Below are 15780 nucleotides of genomic sequence, written 5' to 3'. Positions count from 1 at the left end.
AAACCTTCCAGATCAAAAGGAAATGATCGGTAAATAGCTGCTCCAATTTTCAGTTCTTCTGTAGGAGATGGAACAGAAGCTCAATACTCAGTATTAGCATCAGATTCAATAACAACTTCTGAGAAGAACAAGGATTAATCTGAAAGCTGGGCTCTCTTAAGTCAGACCCAGGTATTGAGGGGCCTTCCATCATTTTGGAGAACAAGGATGCAAACTCACAAACACAAACTTAAAAGCAAACAAAAATATGGAGAGAAACAAATCACAAATTATAAATTTAATGTTCACATTAGATAAGTTATCATTTGAATGAAGCAGTGGTTTGACAACAAACAAAATCCCCCTCTCAAAATTACATAATATTGTGATTAACAACCTCTAGACACATTTCATTAATGTTCCTTTTTCTGCATATCCTTTTTAATCACTTTTTAATAGGATTTTGTCTACACACCCTTTTAAATTGCTTCTTCCTATAAATAAAGATTTTGTAAAATAAACAAACATTTATATAAAATAAACATTTTCTGCAGAAAGAATAAAAGTTATATCTGGGTTTTTTAGCTTACTTTATTAAAATGGTGTTCTCATCAACATTAATAGTTTAGAATACTTTTTTCAGCTTCTCAACTCAGTCATGTCAAGTACATTTTTAGGGTTTTTGTCAAATTTAGAGAGATTTCGATCGTTTCTTTTTTTTTTTTTTTTTTTGTCCTCTGAGGCATTTTATTTGTATGTATTACATCCCTAGAAAAAGGATCCAAGGATTTTCCCTCCTGTATGTTTTCGTCTTGCTTCTTCATGGTCTATGATGCCAGCTGAGGTTGTCAGTACAATGAAACCAAGCTGACGGGATGGGAGCAGATTATTCTGCCATTTTTCTAGATCTTTTGAGTTGCACATCAAATCTAGGGCTGATCACTCCACACTTACTTAGCCTGACTGTGAGGTTCACAACAATTTTCCCAGCCCTGTGATCATCAATGATTTCAAATTCGCCAATATAACCATGCTTCATCATCACTGTTAGAAACCTGACGATGACTTTGGAGCACGGCCTAATAAGGACCTGGCGTTTGCCTCTTTTCGGCATTGTTGATACTCTTGAGAGCATCGGCCAGGACATTCATGCGCACCATTCTGGCGGCACGGAAAGATGGCGGAAAGAGGATCTCGATCGTTTCTTTCATATAGAGGCTGGAAAATCTGGAAAATCTTTCCACAGACACTTTCTGGCTCCGTATATTTCAAACCTTTTTTCTCCTCACGTACCCACATACTGTCAGCACAAGGCCCTGTAAAAAGTGTTCTTACAGGGACTTCCCTGATGGCTCAGTGGATAATACTCTGCCTGCAAATGCAGCGGACACGGGTTCAATCCCTGGTCCAGGAAGATTCCACATGCCACAGAGCAACTAAGCCTGTTCACCACAACCAGTGAGCCCACACTCTACAGCCTGCGAGCCACAACTACTGAACCCGAGTGCCTAGAGCCTGCGCTCCACAGCAAGACAAGCCCCGCAATCAAGAGTAGCCCCTCCTTGCAGCAACTAGAGAAAGCCCGTGCAAAGGGACGAAGACCCAGCATAGCCAAAACTCAAATAAACAATTTTTTTAACTGTTCTTATATGTGTTCTTATTCATCTCAAGCTGGGTGAGCAGGCATAGTGGTCAGTGGGAATTTCTCTGCAAGGCCCTAGTACCCCAGATCAGCTATCAATGGCTTATCTATTCAAGAAGGTGACAGCACCCTGCATAAATACACCTCACCGAAGTAAATGCATCCATTTCCCATATCCCAACCCCCAAAGCCCCATGGCCACTCCATGGCCATCCAAGGGCAGGGTGGGTGTGGGGGTCAGAGTGGAAGGAGACAGCAGTCTTAACTGATTGCATTTTAAAATATCTTTTGCAAATTTTTTCAAAGCCACATGACCATTTGATCCATTTTTGCCCTGATCCTTCCTAAAACCTTAGGGGGAACCTGGGTAAGTAGAGGCTCTTAGCTCAAATGGCCTTTGCTTCTCAGTAAGAGCCACCCCTCCATGTCCTAGCTTTTCACATCCTTAGTCTTTCACTATCAGGGAAAATCATTCATGGCTCTTGAATTACTTCAGTCTTGTACCTACCCCATAATCACAGTCACAGAAGTTATCAGTTAAGTTATAGAGAGTGAAGGCTGAGCTCATAAGGCACCACGTTAGGTGCTTCAGGTATGTTCATTCCTTGACACATCACAGCAACACAGAAATATTCCTCCCATGTTCAGATAAGGAAGCAGGCTGAGAATTACTAAGTAGCACAGCAGGACCCAGGGCCAGCTCCCTGAAGCCCTTACTCTTTCTACTGTAATGGCTGCTTCCTGAGGTCTCTTTTCCCTCCCATAACAAAGTGACACACACTTATAACAGAAAACATTTTCAGCACAGAGAAATAGAAGGAATTTTTTTAATTACCTATACTTGTAATGGTTTATAATTGTAAATACCTATACTGTAATTACAGTGACTGAAGCAATGAAATTAAAAGACGCTTGCTCCTTGGAAGAAAAGCTATGACAAACCTAGTCAGTGTATTAAAAAAAACAGAGACATCATTTTGCTGACAAAGGTCCACGTAGTCAAAGCTATGATTTTTCCAGTAGTCATGTATGGATGTGAGAGCTGGGTCATAAAGAAGGCTGAGTGCTGAAGAATTGATGCTTTTGAACTGTGGTGCTAGAGAAGACTCTTGAGAGTCCCTTGAACTTCAGAGAGATCGAACCCATCAATCCTAAAGGAAATCAACCACGAATATTCATTGGAAGGATTGATGGTGAAGCTGAAGCTCCAGGACTTTGGCTACATGATGCAAAGACGCAACTTATTGGAAAAGACCCTGATGCTGGGAAAGATTGAAGGCAAAAGGAGAAGACAGCGGCAGCGGATGAGATGGTTGGATAGCATCACTGACTCAATGGACATGAGTTTGAGCAAACTCTAGGAGACCATGACGGACAGGGAAGGCTGGTGGGCTGCAGTCCATGTGGTTGCAAAGAGTTGGACACAACTGAGCGACTGAACAACAATACTTGTATTACACAGATAAAACCGTAGTTAAGCTTTTGGTATATTTCCATGTTTTATGGAAGTTAGACATTGAAATTATTATATTAAATAAATGTATTTTCCCCATTTTTAAAGAAACATACGTTCCTTGTCAAAAATATGAAAAATATTAAAAATTATAAACAAACTAAAACACATCTGAATTAGTTTTCTAGGACTGCTATAACAAAGTGGGCGGCTTACACACCAGGAATTGATGGTCTCCTAGCTATGGGATCTAGAAGTACAAGATCACGGTGTGACTCAGGCTGGGTCCTTCTGAGGCAGTAAGGAAGTCTCTCCTGGCTTCTCCCCTAGCTTCTGGTAGCTCCCTTGGCTTGCAGAAACACCACACCACTGTCTTTATCTTCATGGGGCTTCCTGCTTGGAGGGGTCTGTGCCTAAATTCCCCTTCTTAAAATGACACCAATCATATTGGACTAGGAGTCCACTATATTCCAATATGACATAGTTCTAATTCAACTAACTCTACCTGCAAAGACCCTATCTCCAAGGTTCTGAAGGTTAGGACTTTAACATGATTTGCAGGGGAGGGGAGAAAATTCAATCCATAACACCGTTCCATGAGCCAAAGAAAACCAATATTAGCAGTTTGAAGTGAAGTCTCTCAGTCATGCCTGACTCTTTGCGACCCCATGGACTATAACCTACCAGGCTCCTCCATCCATGGGATTTTCCAGGCAAGAGTACTGGAGTGGGTTGCCATTTCCTTCTCCAGAGGATCTTCCTGACCCAGGGAACGAACCTGGGTCTCCCGCATTGCAGGCAGACGTCTGAGCCACCAGGGAAGCAGTTTGCTGCTGCTGCTGCTAAGTCGTGTCCGACTCTGTGTGACCCCACAGACGGCAGCCCACCAGGCTCCCCATCCCTGGGATTCTCCAGGCAAGAACACTGGAGTGGGTTGCCATTTCCTTCTCCAATGCATGAAAGTGAAAAGTGAAAGGGAAGTCGCTCAGTCGTGTCCAACTCTTCACGACCCCATGGGCTGCAGCCTACCAGGTTCCTCCATCCATGGGGTTTTCCAGGCGAGAGTACTGGAGTGCGGTGCCATCCCCTTCTCAGTTTAGCGTTTCTTTTTGACACTCCTCCTACTGAAAGTGGGATCTATGGACCCTTTTCTTGAGTCTGGGCAAGTTAGCAACTGCTTTGAGCAGTGGCCCTAGCACTCAAGTCATCACAACCCAGGCACCAGACAGGAGAGTGGAAGAACTTCCAGAAGTTTCCAGCCTCTAACTGGAGACTCAGTCTTACCAACTGAGGTTCCAGGCTTCACGGGATAAACACAAACCACCCCCACTGCACCCTTTTCCAATTCCTAGCCCAAAGGATGTGGGACCCTGAGAAAATGGTTATTACTGAAGACGCTCGTCTCTGGGGGAACCGGTTACACAGCAACAGTAACTAGAAATGTTATGATTCTCAGTCCTTTTCCTGTTCCTTTATGAATATCACTCCTGCTGAACTGAGTCACTAACTTCCTTGATGAAAAGGAAATGATAAATTGTGTATCTGCTTCTGAGATTTTCTTTAAGAAATAGAAAAAGAGATAAGCTACATTTCTAAACATCAGCATCATATGTATATAATGAACGTGCTGGTTCCAACCATAGGTTAACAAGGGGATACTCACAAGTCCCAGATGAGATAAAGCAAAGCTTCAGGCTGCAATGGCTGCTAATACACGGTTTGCTCGTCTCGCCCAATTCAGAGTACCACAAGCCAGGCAAGCATCCGAGTTTGAAAGATGCAGAAAGCATAAGAGGCTCTTGGACGTGAAACCAATCAGTACGCTGCATTCAGATCTGTTCTGAGAAAAGGAGTGTTCAGTTCCTCTCGACATTGTATTTCAACCAGGTAAGTAGCTAAGACAATATTACCAGATGTTGGAAACCGAATCAGTTTTAAGCAGTCATCAAACTTGACATTCCTTCTGAAACAAGGGGTAAAGCATGTGGGAAGAGAAATATATTTTCTGGGAAATGGGAGTTACCTCAGGAGGAACAGTTCAGGGAAGCTTTGCAGGCCAAGTTTCACTCTCAGCCCCCAGAACTGACCAGACCACACGGAGGTCAACCAAGTAGCTACATTGTGGTCCAAAGTAAGGCTGGTCTCATGAGTCCTTCTGAATCATGGTTCCCTCATTACTGAGCTCTCATTTTGACTTCTCTTTTGTTAGTGTTTTTGTGAGTTGTTTTTTTTTTTTTTAATGAGGGACAGGATGGTCAATGGGCTTACCTGATAGCTCAGTTGGTAGAGTCCACCTGCAGTGTGGGAGACCTGGGTTTGATCCCTGGGTTGGGAAGATCCCCTGGAGAAGGGAAAGGCTACCCACTCCAGTATTCTGGCCTGGAGAATTCCATAGACTATACAGTCCATGGGGTGGCAAAGAGTTGGGCATGACTGAGTGACTTTCACTTTCATTTCTTTCAGGAATGTCTGGTGCAAGGCTGCAAATCTGAAAGTAAATGCCATTGCCTTGAAAAATAGTGGACTTTTTGAGTGTGAGGTTGTTCCCAGCATTTTCCCTGAAAACTCTAATAGACGTTGTTTAATTGTCTTCTGATCTTGAGTGTTACAGAAAAGCCTAAGGTCAGTGGGATTTTCATTTTTGCAAGGGGATTTGCTTCTTTTTGCCTGAATTGTCATAAGATCTGTCCTCTATGTCCTTGTAATGTAAAAACGTTGCCATTAGTTTTTCTTGGATTGTGGGGAACCCTCTTGATGTGTATTCAAGTACTAATACTTAACTCAGGAAACAGTTGTTAAATTAAGTCTAGTTGTTACTTCTATTGCACCATAGGAATAGCAGGCTTAGATTGAATTATCTGCTCTGCTATATATCAATCATCTATCTCAGCCACTCAGTTGTGACTCCATGGACCATAGCCCACCAGGCTCTTCTGTCCATGGGATTTCCCCAGTTAAGAATACTGGAGTGGCTAGCCACTCCTTTCTCCAGGGGATCCTCCCGACCCAGGTCTCCTGCATTGCAGGTTGATTCTTTACTGTCTGAGCCATCTGGGAAGCCCCAATAGGGTCAATATTTTTAATCCTTTCCTCTAGTTCTGGGAACATTTTTCAGGATGGTTCTCTAAATCACTGATGTGATACTCAACAACCTTCTCCATAATGTGGATTTGAATTGTTATTGCATCATCAATCTCCTTTGAATCACATATTTCTTAATCCCCCCTACTTCGTGTTGATTCAGGCACAGCAAGCTCTCAGAGCCTCAAGGTTCTAGGCGTTCTCTCACCTCTTGGGCTTCACACGTGGTGTTCTTCCCCCCTCATTTCATCCAGCAAACTCCTGCAAGTTCACACGACCTGATTTCCAGTGTCCTTTCACGCAGGAAGCTTGCCATGACCCCCAGCGTGGGTGAGGGGTCCCTGAGCTCCTACAGCACCCGGTCCCACCCTGTTATCACACGTCTCACACAATGTTTTAAGTTTCTGCCCCCCTGGTTACCGCACGAGACCCGTGAGGACAGCTGTACTCACCGTCCTTTTCTCGGCGCCCCAGCACCATCGCTGGCACTCAGAAAGCTCTTTTGCCTGTAGTATCACTCCCTTTCAGTCGCATCTAGCTGTCTTTCAAGTATTCTTTTTCTTGTGGTTTCCTGTCTTATTCATAGGTAGTGCCAGTGTTTTTAGGGATGCCGAACAGTCTCACTTCTAGAGATTCAGCTTCCTCTGACTATTCAAAGGCATAGTTCAAAGGCATATATAATCCAATTCTGAGAATATAAAGAAATACTATGCTGCAAAAAAAAAAAAAACAGGAAATTAACGTGATACAGATTTTGTTCAAATTTCACAAAATTTTATGCTAGTGTCCATTATTTGATTTCATGTCTTATTCAAGACTCCACATTGTATTTAATTGCATTGAGCAGCTTCAGCTGCATGCAACAAATCCTGGTAAATTCTCTTTCCATTTTTATTCTATTACATTTTCTAATCTTCCCTGTTATGGCTCCTTAGATACACCCATCACTTAAAAATGGGCATTTAATTTCCAAATACATGGGATGTTTAAAAGTATCTTTCATTTTCTTATTTTGATATCAATTTCTCATTTAAATGCTTTCTTCTCTGCAATCACCCTCTGGGTTTTTTCAGTCTCCTAACTTTATTGAGGCTTTCAATGGTTAAGTCAAAGATCTTAGTACATGTCACATTGCACTTGAAAATATGTGTGTTATTTTCAAATATCTTTTGATATTTTCACTCTGTATAATAGGCTCCAGTTTCATCCACCTCATTAGAACTGATTCAAATGTATTCTTTTTAATAGGCTGAGTAATACTCCATTGTGTATATGTACCAGAGCTTTCTTATCCATTCATCTGCTGATGGTCATCCAAAACATTTGCTTTTTATTTTTTCTTTAATTTGAAAGTCAGTATTAGTTGACATTGGCTTTCATCAATTTGAAATTCATATTCTCCTCATCAAAATCAAGATAATTCATAGCATCTTCTCCTTCAGCTCCATCTTCTCACCTTCTCAAGCTACAGGATGCTGTACTGTGGATGTCCTACAACCTTCATAACATCACAATGTTCCCTATTAAGTGGAGAAAGCAAGCTGGAACCAAAGAGATAAAGATCAGATGGAAAAACAGAGGGAAGTTAGGGCTGCTCACTTTGCTGTCATCCAAATCCCTGATTCCAGGGATTTTAATCAAATTTGAATCATAGCCCTTCCATCCTGTAGCACTGCCATTCCTGAAGTCACCTGAACTCCCCTTATAAACTTCAAAACATGCCCTTCTAGCCAAGCAAGAAACTGGATTCTTACCATTGCAAATGATAATCTTCACTAATACAACTGCTTAATATTGTACCTATACTGCTACAAACTTGGGCACAGGTGATTTTTATAAAAGTTGTTTTAACTCTTGTATTTACATCACACTTAACCATTTTCTAAACATCTGTTATACACATCTGTTTTGACATGTACAAATAATTGAGTGAGATGAGTAAAGTGGCATTTACTGTTACTTTAAAATAATAATGAAAGATTTAAAAAAATCAGTAAGATGAAAAATCACTTAAATTTTGCCTGAGGTCACACAGCTAGTGAGTGTAAAACTGGAGTTGAACCCCAGTCTTCTAACTCCCAATCCAGAGCTCTAAATCCAGAACCCTAGCCTGCTGATTCCCAGCCTTGCATTCAATATGTCCTTTTAGGCCTGTGCACAGATGTCAAATATTCTTTGTTCAGTTAGTTGCTCAGTCGTGTCCAACTCTTTGGACCCCATGGACTGCAACACGCCAGGCTTCCCTGTCCATCACCAACTCCCAAAGCTCGCTCATTCAAACTCATGTTCATCCAGTCTGTGATGCCATCCAGCCATCTCATTCTCTGTGGTCCACTTCTCCTCCTGCCTTCAATCTTTCCCAGCACGAGGGTCTTTTCCAATAAGTCAGTTATTCAAATATTCTAGAGAGAACTTAAACAGAAAACTTTATACAATGTAAACAATTACCTTCTAGTAGATCTATTTTTAAAATGTGATTTAAAAAAATAGTATTTCCTTAATACAGGTATGCTTGTGCTCCAATTATTCTATTTGCCAGAAAAAGCTAATGAAGAATTAGTGACACCTTGTGGCAAAAACTTATTAATTCATGAGCTGCTACCGTCCAAAGGCCTCACGCACTTCACTAAGTAGTTAAGACAATAGCAAAACATCTGGAAAGAATAATCTGTGGTTACAGACTCTGCATCTCACAACTAAAACTGTCCTCCCTTTGTTCCACTTGGGCTCAGTTCCCACCACTTCACAGAAACTGCTATTTTTGTGAAGTTCACAGACAACTTCCATGCTGGCAAACCCAACGGTTACTTCTCAGTTCTCATCTTACATAACTTCTTACATAATAACCAGGGTGACTCCACTGCTCCTGAAACTTTTGGTTTCACCAAGACCACACTCTTTCCTTTTTACTTTTAATGTCTCTAAAACCCTCTGAACTCTCACCAGTACCAAATTCTTATCTCTAGCTCCAACCTTTCCACCGAACTCCAGACACACGTCTAAACCAGCAGTGTGACACGTCCATTTGATACTCCAAGCATTTCAGAATGAAAAATGCCCACAAGAACTTCCACCCAATCGGCTGCATCTCAGGAAATGACATTAAATGATTGTTTTTGCACATCTGCAATATGAAACACAAAAACATTACTTCGCCAGAAAATATGGGGCTAGTACAGTGCTGAATTCAGATTTAAATCCACACACTACTTAACTGAATGCAAACGCAAAGGCAAACAACTGTTATCACTCAGTTCAGTTCAGTTGCTCAGTCATGTCCGACTCTTTGCGACCCCATGGACTGCAGCACACCAGGCCTCCCTGTACATCACCAACTCCCAGAGTTCACTCAAACTCATGTCCATTGTTGCATTGGTGATGCCATCCGACCAACTCATCCTCTGTCATTCCCCTTCTCCTCCTGTCTTCAATCTTTCCCAGCATCAGGGTCTTTTCAAATAAGTCAGTTCTTTGCATCAGGTGGCCAAAGTATTGGAGTTTCAGCTTCAGCATCAGTCCTTCCAATGAACATTCAGGACTGATTTCCATTAGGATGGACTGGCTGGATCTCCCTGCAATCCAAGGGACTCTAAAGAGTCTTCTCCAACAGCACAGTTCACTCAGGGAAGCATAAGCTTCACTTACACAAACCCAGTACTTTCACATCGCCAACACTAAAACCAGTGCATTTGCTGTTTCTAAGGACAGACCCGTCCCTTGACGCTTCATTTTTAGGGCAAGAGGAGACCCTAAAAGACTCAAGAAGACGCCCTGCTGCTGCTGCTGCTCAGTCGCTTCAGTCTTGTCCGACTCTGTGTGATCCCATAGACGGCAGCCCACTAGGCTCCTCTGTCCCTGGGATTCTCCAGGCAACAACACTGGAGTGGGTTGCCATTTCCTTCTCCAATGCATGAAGGTGAAAAGTGAAAGGGAAGTCGCTCAGTCGTGTCCGACTCTTAGCGACCCCATGGACTGCAGCCTACCAGGCTCCTCTGTCCATGGGATTTTCCAGGCAAGAATACTGGAGTGGCCCTTTACCAAAAAGATGTCTGTGGGGAGGCCCTCCACGCCTAAGGACCGCCCCCTGAAGGACTAGCAGCAGAACGGTAAGCAGGGAAGGAAAGAAGAAAAAGGCAGACCAGCTACGCAAGCGGACCCTGGGGCGGGAGAGGTGGCGGTGCTCGGAGACAACGGGGAAGCCCCCCAGCCCGGCCCTGGCACGTAACAAGAGATAGGAGGCTGGGCGGCAGGCGTGTGCGGTCGTAGGGGGATGGCCCGATCAGAGGCGCGGCGGCAGGCGCGGGAGAAACGGCCAAGGGCGGTCCCCGAGGAGCGGGCTCTGCGTGAACAGCGCCAACCCAGGCCCCGCCGAGAGCCCCTCGAGAGTGGGGCCGGGGACCATCGCCGCCCTCCTCAGGCCTCTGCTGGGGCCGCCGGGCACGCCTCCTTCATGCGCAGGCTCGTTGACCAGGAAGACGCGGGTGGGCAGAGTCAAGAACCGGAAGTGCTCGGGCGCACTGGCAACCTTCCCCGGAAGCCCGCCAGCCAGAACAGCCCCGAGGCTCCGCCCCTCGACGGAACGCTGGGTTGCTGGGCAACCGGCGCGGGCGCCGCGGGAGGGTTCGGTGGTGCCCAGAACCGTCCCTGTGTAGCTCCTACTTCCTGCCCCGGCAGTCTCCCGGCCCGCCCGCCTCCCTTCTTGCCGCCCCTCCTCGCATCACGGAATCCCTGCCCTTGGCACTACGTGCACCTCTCCGGCTCCCACGACACTCTAGTGCCCACCTGCTTCGAAGCCAAGCTTCATCAAAAGGGAAGCGGGCCGACCCCGAGCGCGACCTCCACGTTGGCTGAGCGCGCCTCCCCGGCCATGGCCACCTACACCTACACCAGCCGGCCCCGGGCCCTGCCCTGCCAGCGCCGCCGTTACCGGGACGACCTGATGCAGCAGTGAGTGAGCAAACCGGCCTCTGTGGGGTCTCTCCTCATCCTGGGGCCGCGGGATCTTGATCCTTTCGCCCTGGCAGAACCTGCCTATGCTGCTTTCCCTTCCTTGCTCTCTGAGAAATAAATTCTCTCCCTAAGGAACTCTACTGGAGAAGGAAATGGCAACCCACTCCAATATTCCTGCCTGGAGGATCACAAGGACAGAGGAGGCTGGTGGGCTGCCGTCTAGGGGGTTGCACGGAGTCGGACACAACTGAAGCGACTTAGCAGCAGCACAAGAAACTCTCCTGTGTTGTGGAGGACTGAAGCAATAAAGGGAATTAGTTAACTTTTTAGTGGTCATGATGCTGGCATGATTGATAACATGTGCAGGGAAACGACTTATTATTCAGTCAACAGGTGGTTATTGGCCGACTGTGTGCCAAGCAGGCACCTTCTAGGAGCACCAACATACATTTTCTTACCTACTCTCCAGTGCTGTGAAGTTAGTTTTATATTATGTATTATGCATAACAAGAAACTGGGATACAAAGGTGTACCTCACAATAGCGTGTCCATAACGGGAGCCACGTAAATCTCTTCACAGGAATCAGGTTCTCCTTCCATGTTGGACTGCAAATTGTACTTTTACTTCATCAGTGTTGCAAATATTCAGGTATCCATATTTGGAAAGGGCGTTAAATATTATGGTTCTCTTAAAGTTCTTTCTGTATGCTTCAAATTTTGGAATCAGCAGAACTTTCCAAGAATGCAGGCTCCATGGAAGCAAGACCCTTTATGACTTTTATTCACTAAAGATCTACCTGACAGATAGTTAGCACTCAACACAGATTGTTGAATTAAAGACTGAACATGAGTTCTTGATGCTTATTTCAAGCTGAGTCTAAAATCATAATTATCTTATTCTGACAATAAAGACATGTGTTAATAAGAAATGCCTATCACTTTAAGAAAACCAAAATAAGAACATTTAAATTATAAAAGTTTTAAATTCAGTTTTAAAAGGGACTCCTTGGAGAAATATTTCCTAGTGCCTTGAAGTGGTTGCTTACAAATCCTTCCTATTAAATCACACCAAGAGATGACAGAAGAATCATTGGTGGTTCCTTGGAAACAATTTCTCTTTTTAGAGAATTAGTTGATTGGTATATTGAAGCAATCTGAATCAAGCCTTTGAGAGGAGTTCTTTTGGATGTGTCTGTTAGATTTTTCAGTTTACAAATTTATAAAAGTAATACATTCTTGTGAAGCCAATGGAAATTACAAATAAGGAGTAATAAAGGCAAAGTTAATTGTCTCTCACCCATCTCTACTCCTGCTTCTCTGTTGTAAGCAAACTTAAGTCTTATTCTTCCACAGCTTCTTGCTTGTGCACAAAGAGGAGCATATGTACGTGTATATGGAAGGTTTTGTTTCCGAAATGGAATCATACTGCTGCTGCTGAGTCGCTTCAGTCGTGTCCGACTCTGTGCGACCCCACAGACGGCAGCCCACCAGGCTCCCCCGTCCCTGGGATTCTCCAGGCAAGAACACTGGAGTGGGTTGCCATTTCTTTCTCCATATTAATCTGCACTTGGCTCCCTCTACTTTTTTTCTCCTCCACTTTTTTATAAACTAATTCCTTTTTTCCCCAAATTTCTTTCTGTATACATTCACACACAGATCTAATTTTTAAATATATGTACTCATTCATGCCTGTGGGTATTCTTAGTACAGCCTTATTCTCTAGCCCCTTCTCTTGCAAACATGCTGTCCCTCTCCTGCCTCCAAACCACATTAATGACTTTGAATGAATACTTTGGTACTTTTCTCCAGACACCCATGTTTATGTACACATGTATGAATACAAATATATACATACAGATACACATCTGCACGGCCTTTGTCTTCTTCATAACAATGTAGCATACATAATTCTCAACATCTTCCTTCTCTCACCTAATTGTGGAACTTCCCTACTTTATCAACGGTGCTAAAAAAAAATCTATTTTCTTAAAATAGTTTCACCTTAGTCTAAATCCTATTAAAAATGAGTTGGCCCCAAAGACAAATATCATATGATATCACTTCCATGTGGAATCTACCAAAGTAATAGAATTTTTATTTACAAAATGGAAATAGATTCACAGACATAGTAACTTATGGTTACCAAAGAAGAAAGGGGATGAGGAATAAAGTGGAAATCTGAGGTTAACAGATACACACTACTATATATAAAATAGATAGCAAGGACCTACTATATAGCACAGATATTTTCAGTATCTTATAATAACTTATACTGGAAAAGAATCTGAAAATATATATTATATATGTATAATTGATATACTTTGCTGTATACCTGAAAGTAACTCAATATTGTAAATCAAATATACTTTAATTTTTGAAAATGAAAAGTTGACTTTTAGATACCAATGCTCCATTACACTCATAATTTAGAATTTACTTTTTTACAGACCTGAAGAACCTGTGCATTACGGAAACATAATGTATGACAGAAGGGTGATCCGAGGCAACACGTACGCCCTGCAGTCAGTACCACTGGTAAGTACAGTTCGAATTGTCTGACACAGAGTACTCCAGACTACCTGTGGTGAAGGAGCAATTTTTGTTTCTGTCTTTAAATTTCTAATCTGTTACAGACTAAAACATTTATGAAATAAAATAAGGATGGATTGCTAGAAAAATGAAAGGGGAAAAAAATGTATGCAAAATATAAGCCAGATAGTGGTTGGCAGGGAATGGAGGAATAGAGAAGTATTATTTAATGAGTACGGAGTTTCAGTTTCACAGAATGAAAAAAGTTCTGGAGATGAACGGTGGTAGTGGTTGCGCAACGTGAGTGTACTTAATGCCCCTGAACTGTGCACTGAAAAGTGGTTTGGTTCAGTTCAGTCACTCAGTCGTGTCCAACTCACTGCAATCCCATGGACTGCACCATGCCAGGCTTCCCTGTCCATCACCAAATCCTGGAGCTTACTCAAACTCATGTCCATAGAGTTGGTGATGCCATCCAACCATCTCATCCTCTGTCATCCCCTTCTCCTCCCGCCTTCAATTTTTCCCATGATCAGGGTCTTTTCCAATAAGTCAGTTCTTTGCATCAGATGGCCAAAGTATTGGAGCTTCAGCATCAGCCCTTCCAGTGAATATTAGGGACTGATTTCCTTTAGGATTGACTGGTTGGATCTCCTTGGGACTCTCAAGAGTCTTCTCCAGCACCACAGTTCAAAAGCATCAATTCTTTTCACTCAGCTTTCTTTATAGTCCAACTCTCACATCCATACACATGACTACTGGAAAAACCATAGCTTTGACTAGATGGACCTTTGTTGGCAAAGTAATGTCTCTGCTTTTTAATATACCATCTAGGTTGGTCATACCTTTTCTTCCAAGGAGCAAGTGTCTTCTAATTTCATGGCTGCAGTCACCATCTGCAGTGATTTTGGAGCCCAAAAAGGTAAAGTCTGTCACTGTTTACATTGTTTCCCCATCTATTTGCCTTGAAGTGATGGGACCGGATGCCATGATCTTAGTTTTCTGAATGTTGAGTTTTAAGCAAACTTTTTCACTCTCCTCTTTCACTTTCATTAATAGGCTCTTTAGTTCATCTTCACTTTCTACCATAAGGGTGGTGTCATCTGCATATCTGAGGTTATTGATATTTCTCCTGGCAATCTTGATTCCAGCTTGTGCTTCATCCAGCCTGGCATTTCGCATGATGTACTTTGCATATAAATTAAATTAGCAGGGTGACAGTATACCACTTTGATGTACTCCTTTCCCGATTTGGAACCAGTCTGTTGTTCCATGTCCAGTTCTAACTGTTGCTTCTTGACCTGCATATAGATTTCTCAGGAGTCAGGTCAGGTGATCTGGTATTCCCATCTCTTTCAGAATTTCCCAGTTTGTTGTGAACCACACAGTCAAAGCCTTTGGCATAGTCAGTAAAGCAGAAGTAGATGTTTTTCTGGAACTCTCTTGCTTTTTTGATGATCAGTGCATGTTGGCAATTTGATCTCTGGTTCCTCTGCCTTTTCTGAATCCAACTTGAACATCTGAAAGTTTACAGTTCATGTACTTTTGAAGCCTGGCTTGGAGAGTTTTGAGCATTTGCTAGCATGAGATGAGTGTAATTGTGCAGTAGTTTGAACATTCTTTAGCATTGCCTTTCTTTGGGATTGGAATGAAAACTGACCTTTTCCAGTCCTGTGGCCACTGCTGAGTTTTCCAAATTTCCTGGCATATTGAGTGCAGCACTTTCACACCATCATCTTTTAGGATTTGAATTAGCTCAACTGGAATTCCATCACCTCTACTAGTTTTGATTGTAGTGATGCTTCCTAAGGTCCACTTGACTTCGCATTCCAGGATGTCTGGCTCTAGGTGAGTGATCACACCATCATGGTTATCTGGGTCATGAAGATCTTTTTTGTACAGTTCTTCTGTGTATTCTTGCCACCTCTTCTGAATATCTTCTGCTTCTGTTAGGTCGATACCTTTTCTGTCCTTTATTGTGCCCATCTTTGCATGAAATGTTCTGTTGGTATGTCTAATTTCTTGAAGAGGTCTCTGCCTTTCCCATTCTATTGTTTTCCTCTATTTCTTTGCATTGATCACCGAGGAAGGCTTTCTTACCTCTCCTTGCTGTTCTTTGGAACTCTGCATTCCAATGGGTATATCT

General features: G+C 43.0%; 1 protein-coding gene and 1 pseudogene across 4 annotated transcripts in view; one reads left to right on the top strand and one right to left on the bottom strand.

Annotated features, from left to right (window-relative positions):
- Positions 1–262: 262 nt before the first annotated feature.
- Positions 263–10044, bottom strand: LOC109564091 (small ribosomal subunit protein uS8-like; annotated as a pseudogene).
- A 124-nt stretch (positions 10045–10168) lies between these two features.
- Positions 10169–15780, top strand: part of RSPH3 (radial spoke head 3) — a 41507-nt gene continuing 35895 nt past the window's right edge. For 3 of the 4 annotated variants that reach the window (XR_011568557.1, XR_011568558.1, XM_070796465.1), the window contains exons 1-2: positions 10169–11102; positions 13553–13640. Coding sequence is in view for 2 of the 4 variants with exons in the window: in XM_070796465.1 (XP_070652566.1) it covers positions 10426–11102; positions 13553–13640 (765 nt within the window). In the remaining 2 variants the exon portion in view is untranslated. The remainder of the gene's footprint in view (positions 11103–13552; positions 13641–15780) is intronic. The other variant, XM_019971266.2, reaches the window with a different exon arrangement.

This window comes from Bos indicus, chromosome 9 (assembly GCF_029378745.1).
Source record: "Bos indicus isolate NIAB-ARS_2022 breed Sahiwal x Tharparkar chromosome 9, NIAB-ARS_B.indTharparkar_mat_pri_1.0, whole genome shotgun sequence".
Taxonomy (NCBI): domain Eukaryota; kingdom Metazoa; phylum Chordata; class Mammalia; order Artiodactyla; family Bovidae; genus Bos; species Bos indicus.
This window is presented reverse-complemented; position numbering and strand designations above follow the sequence as displayed.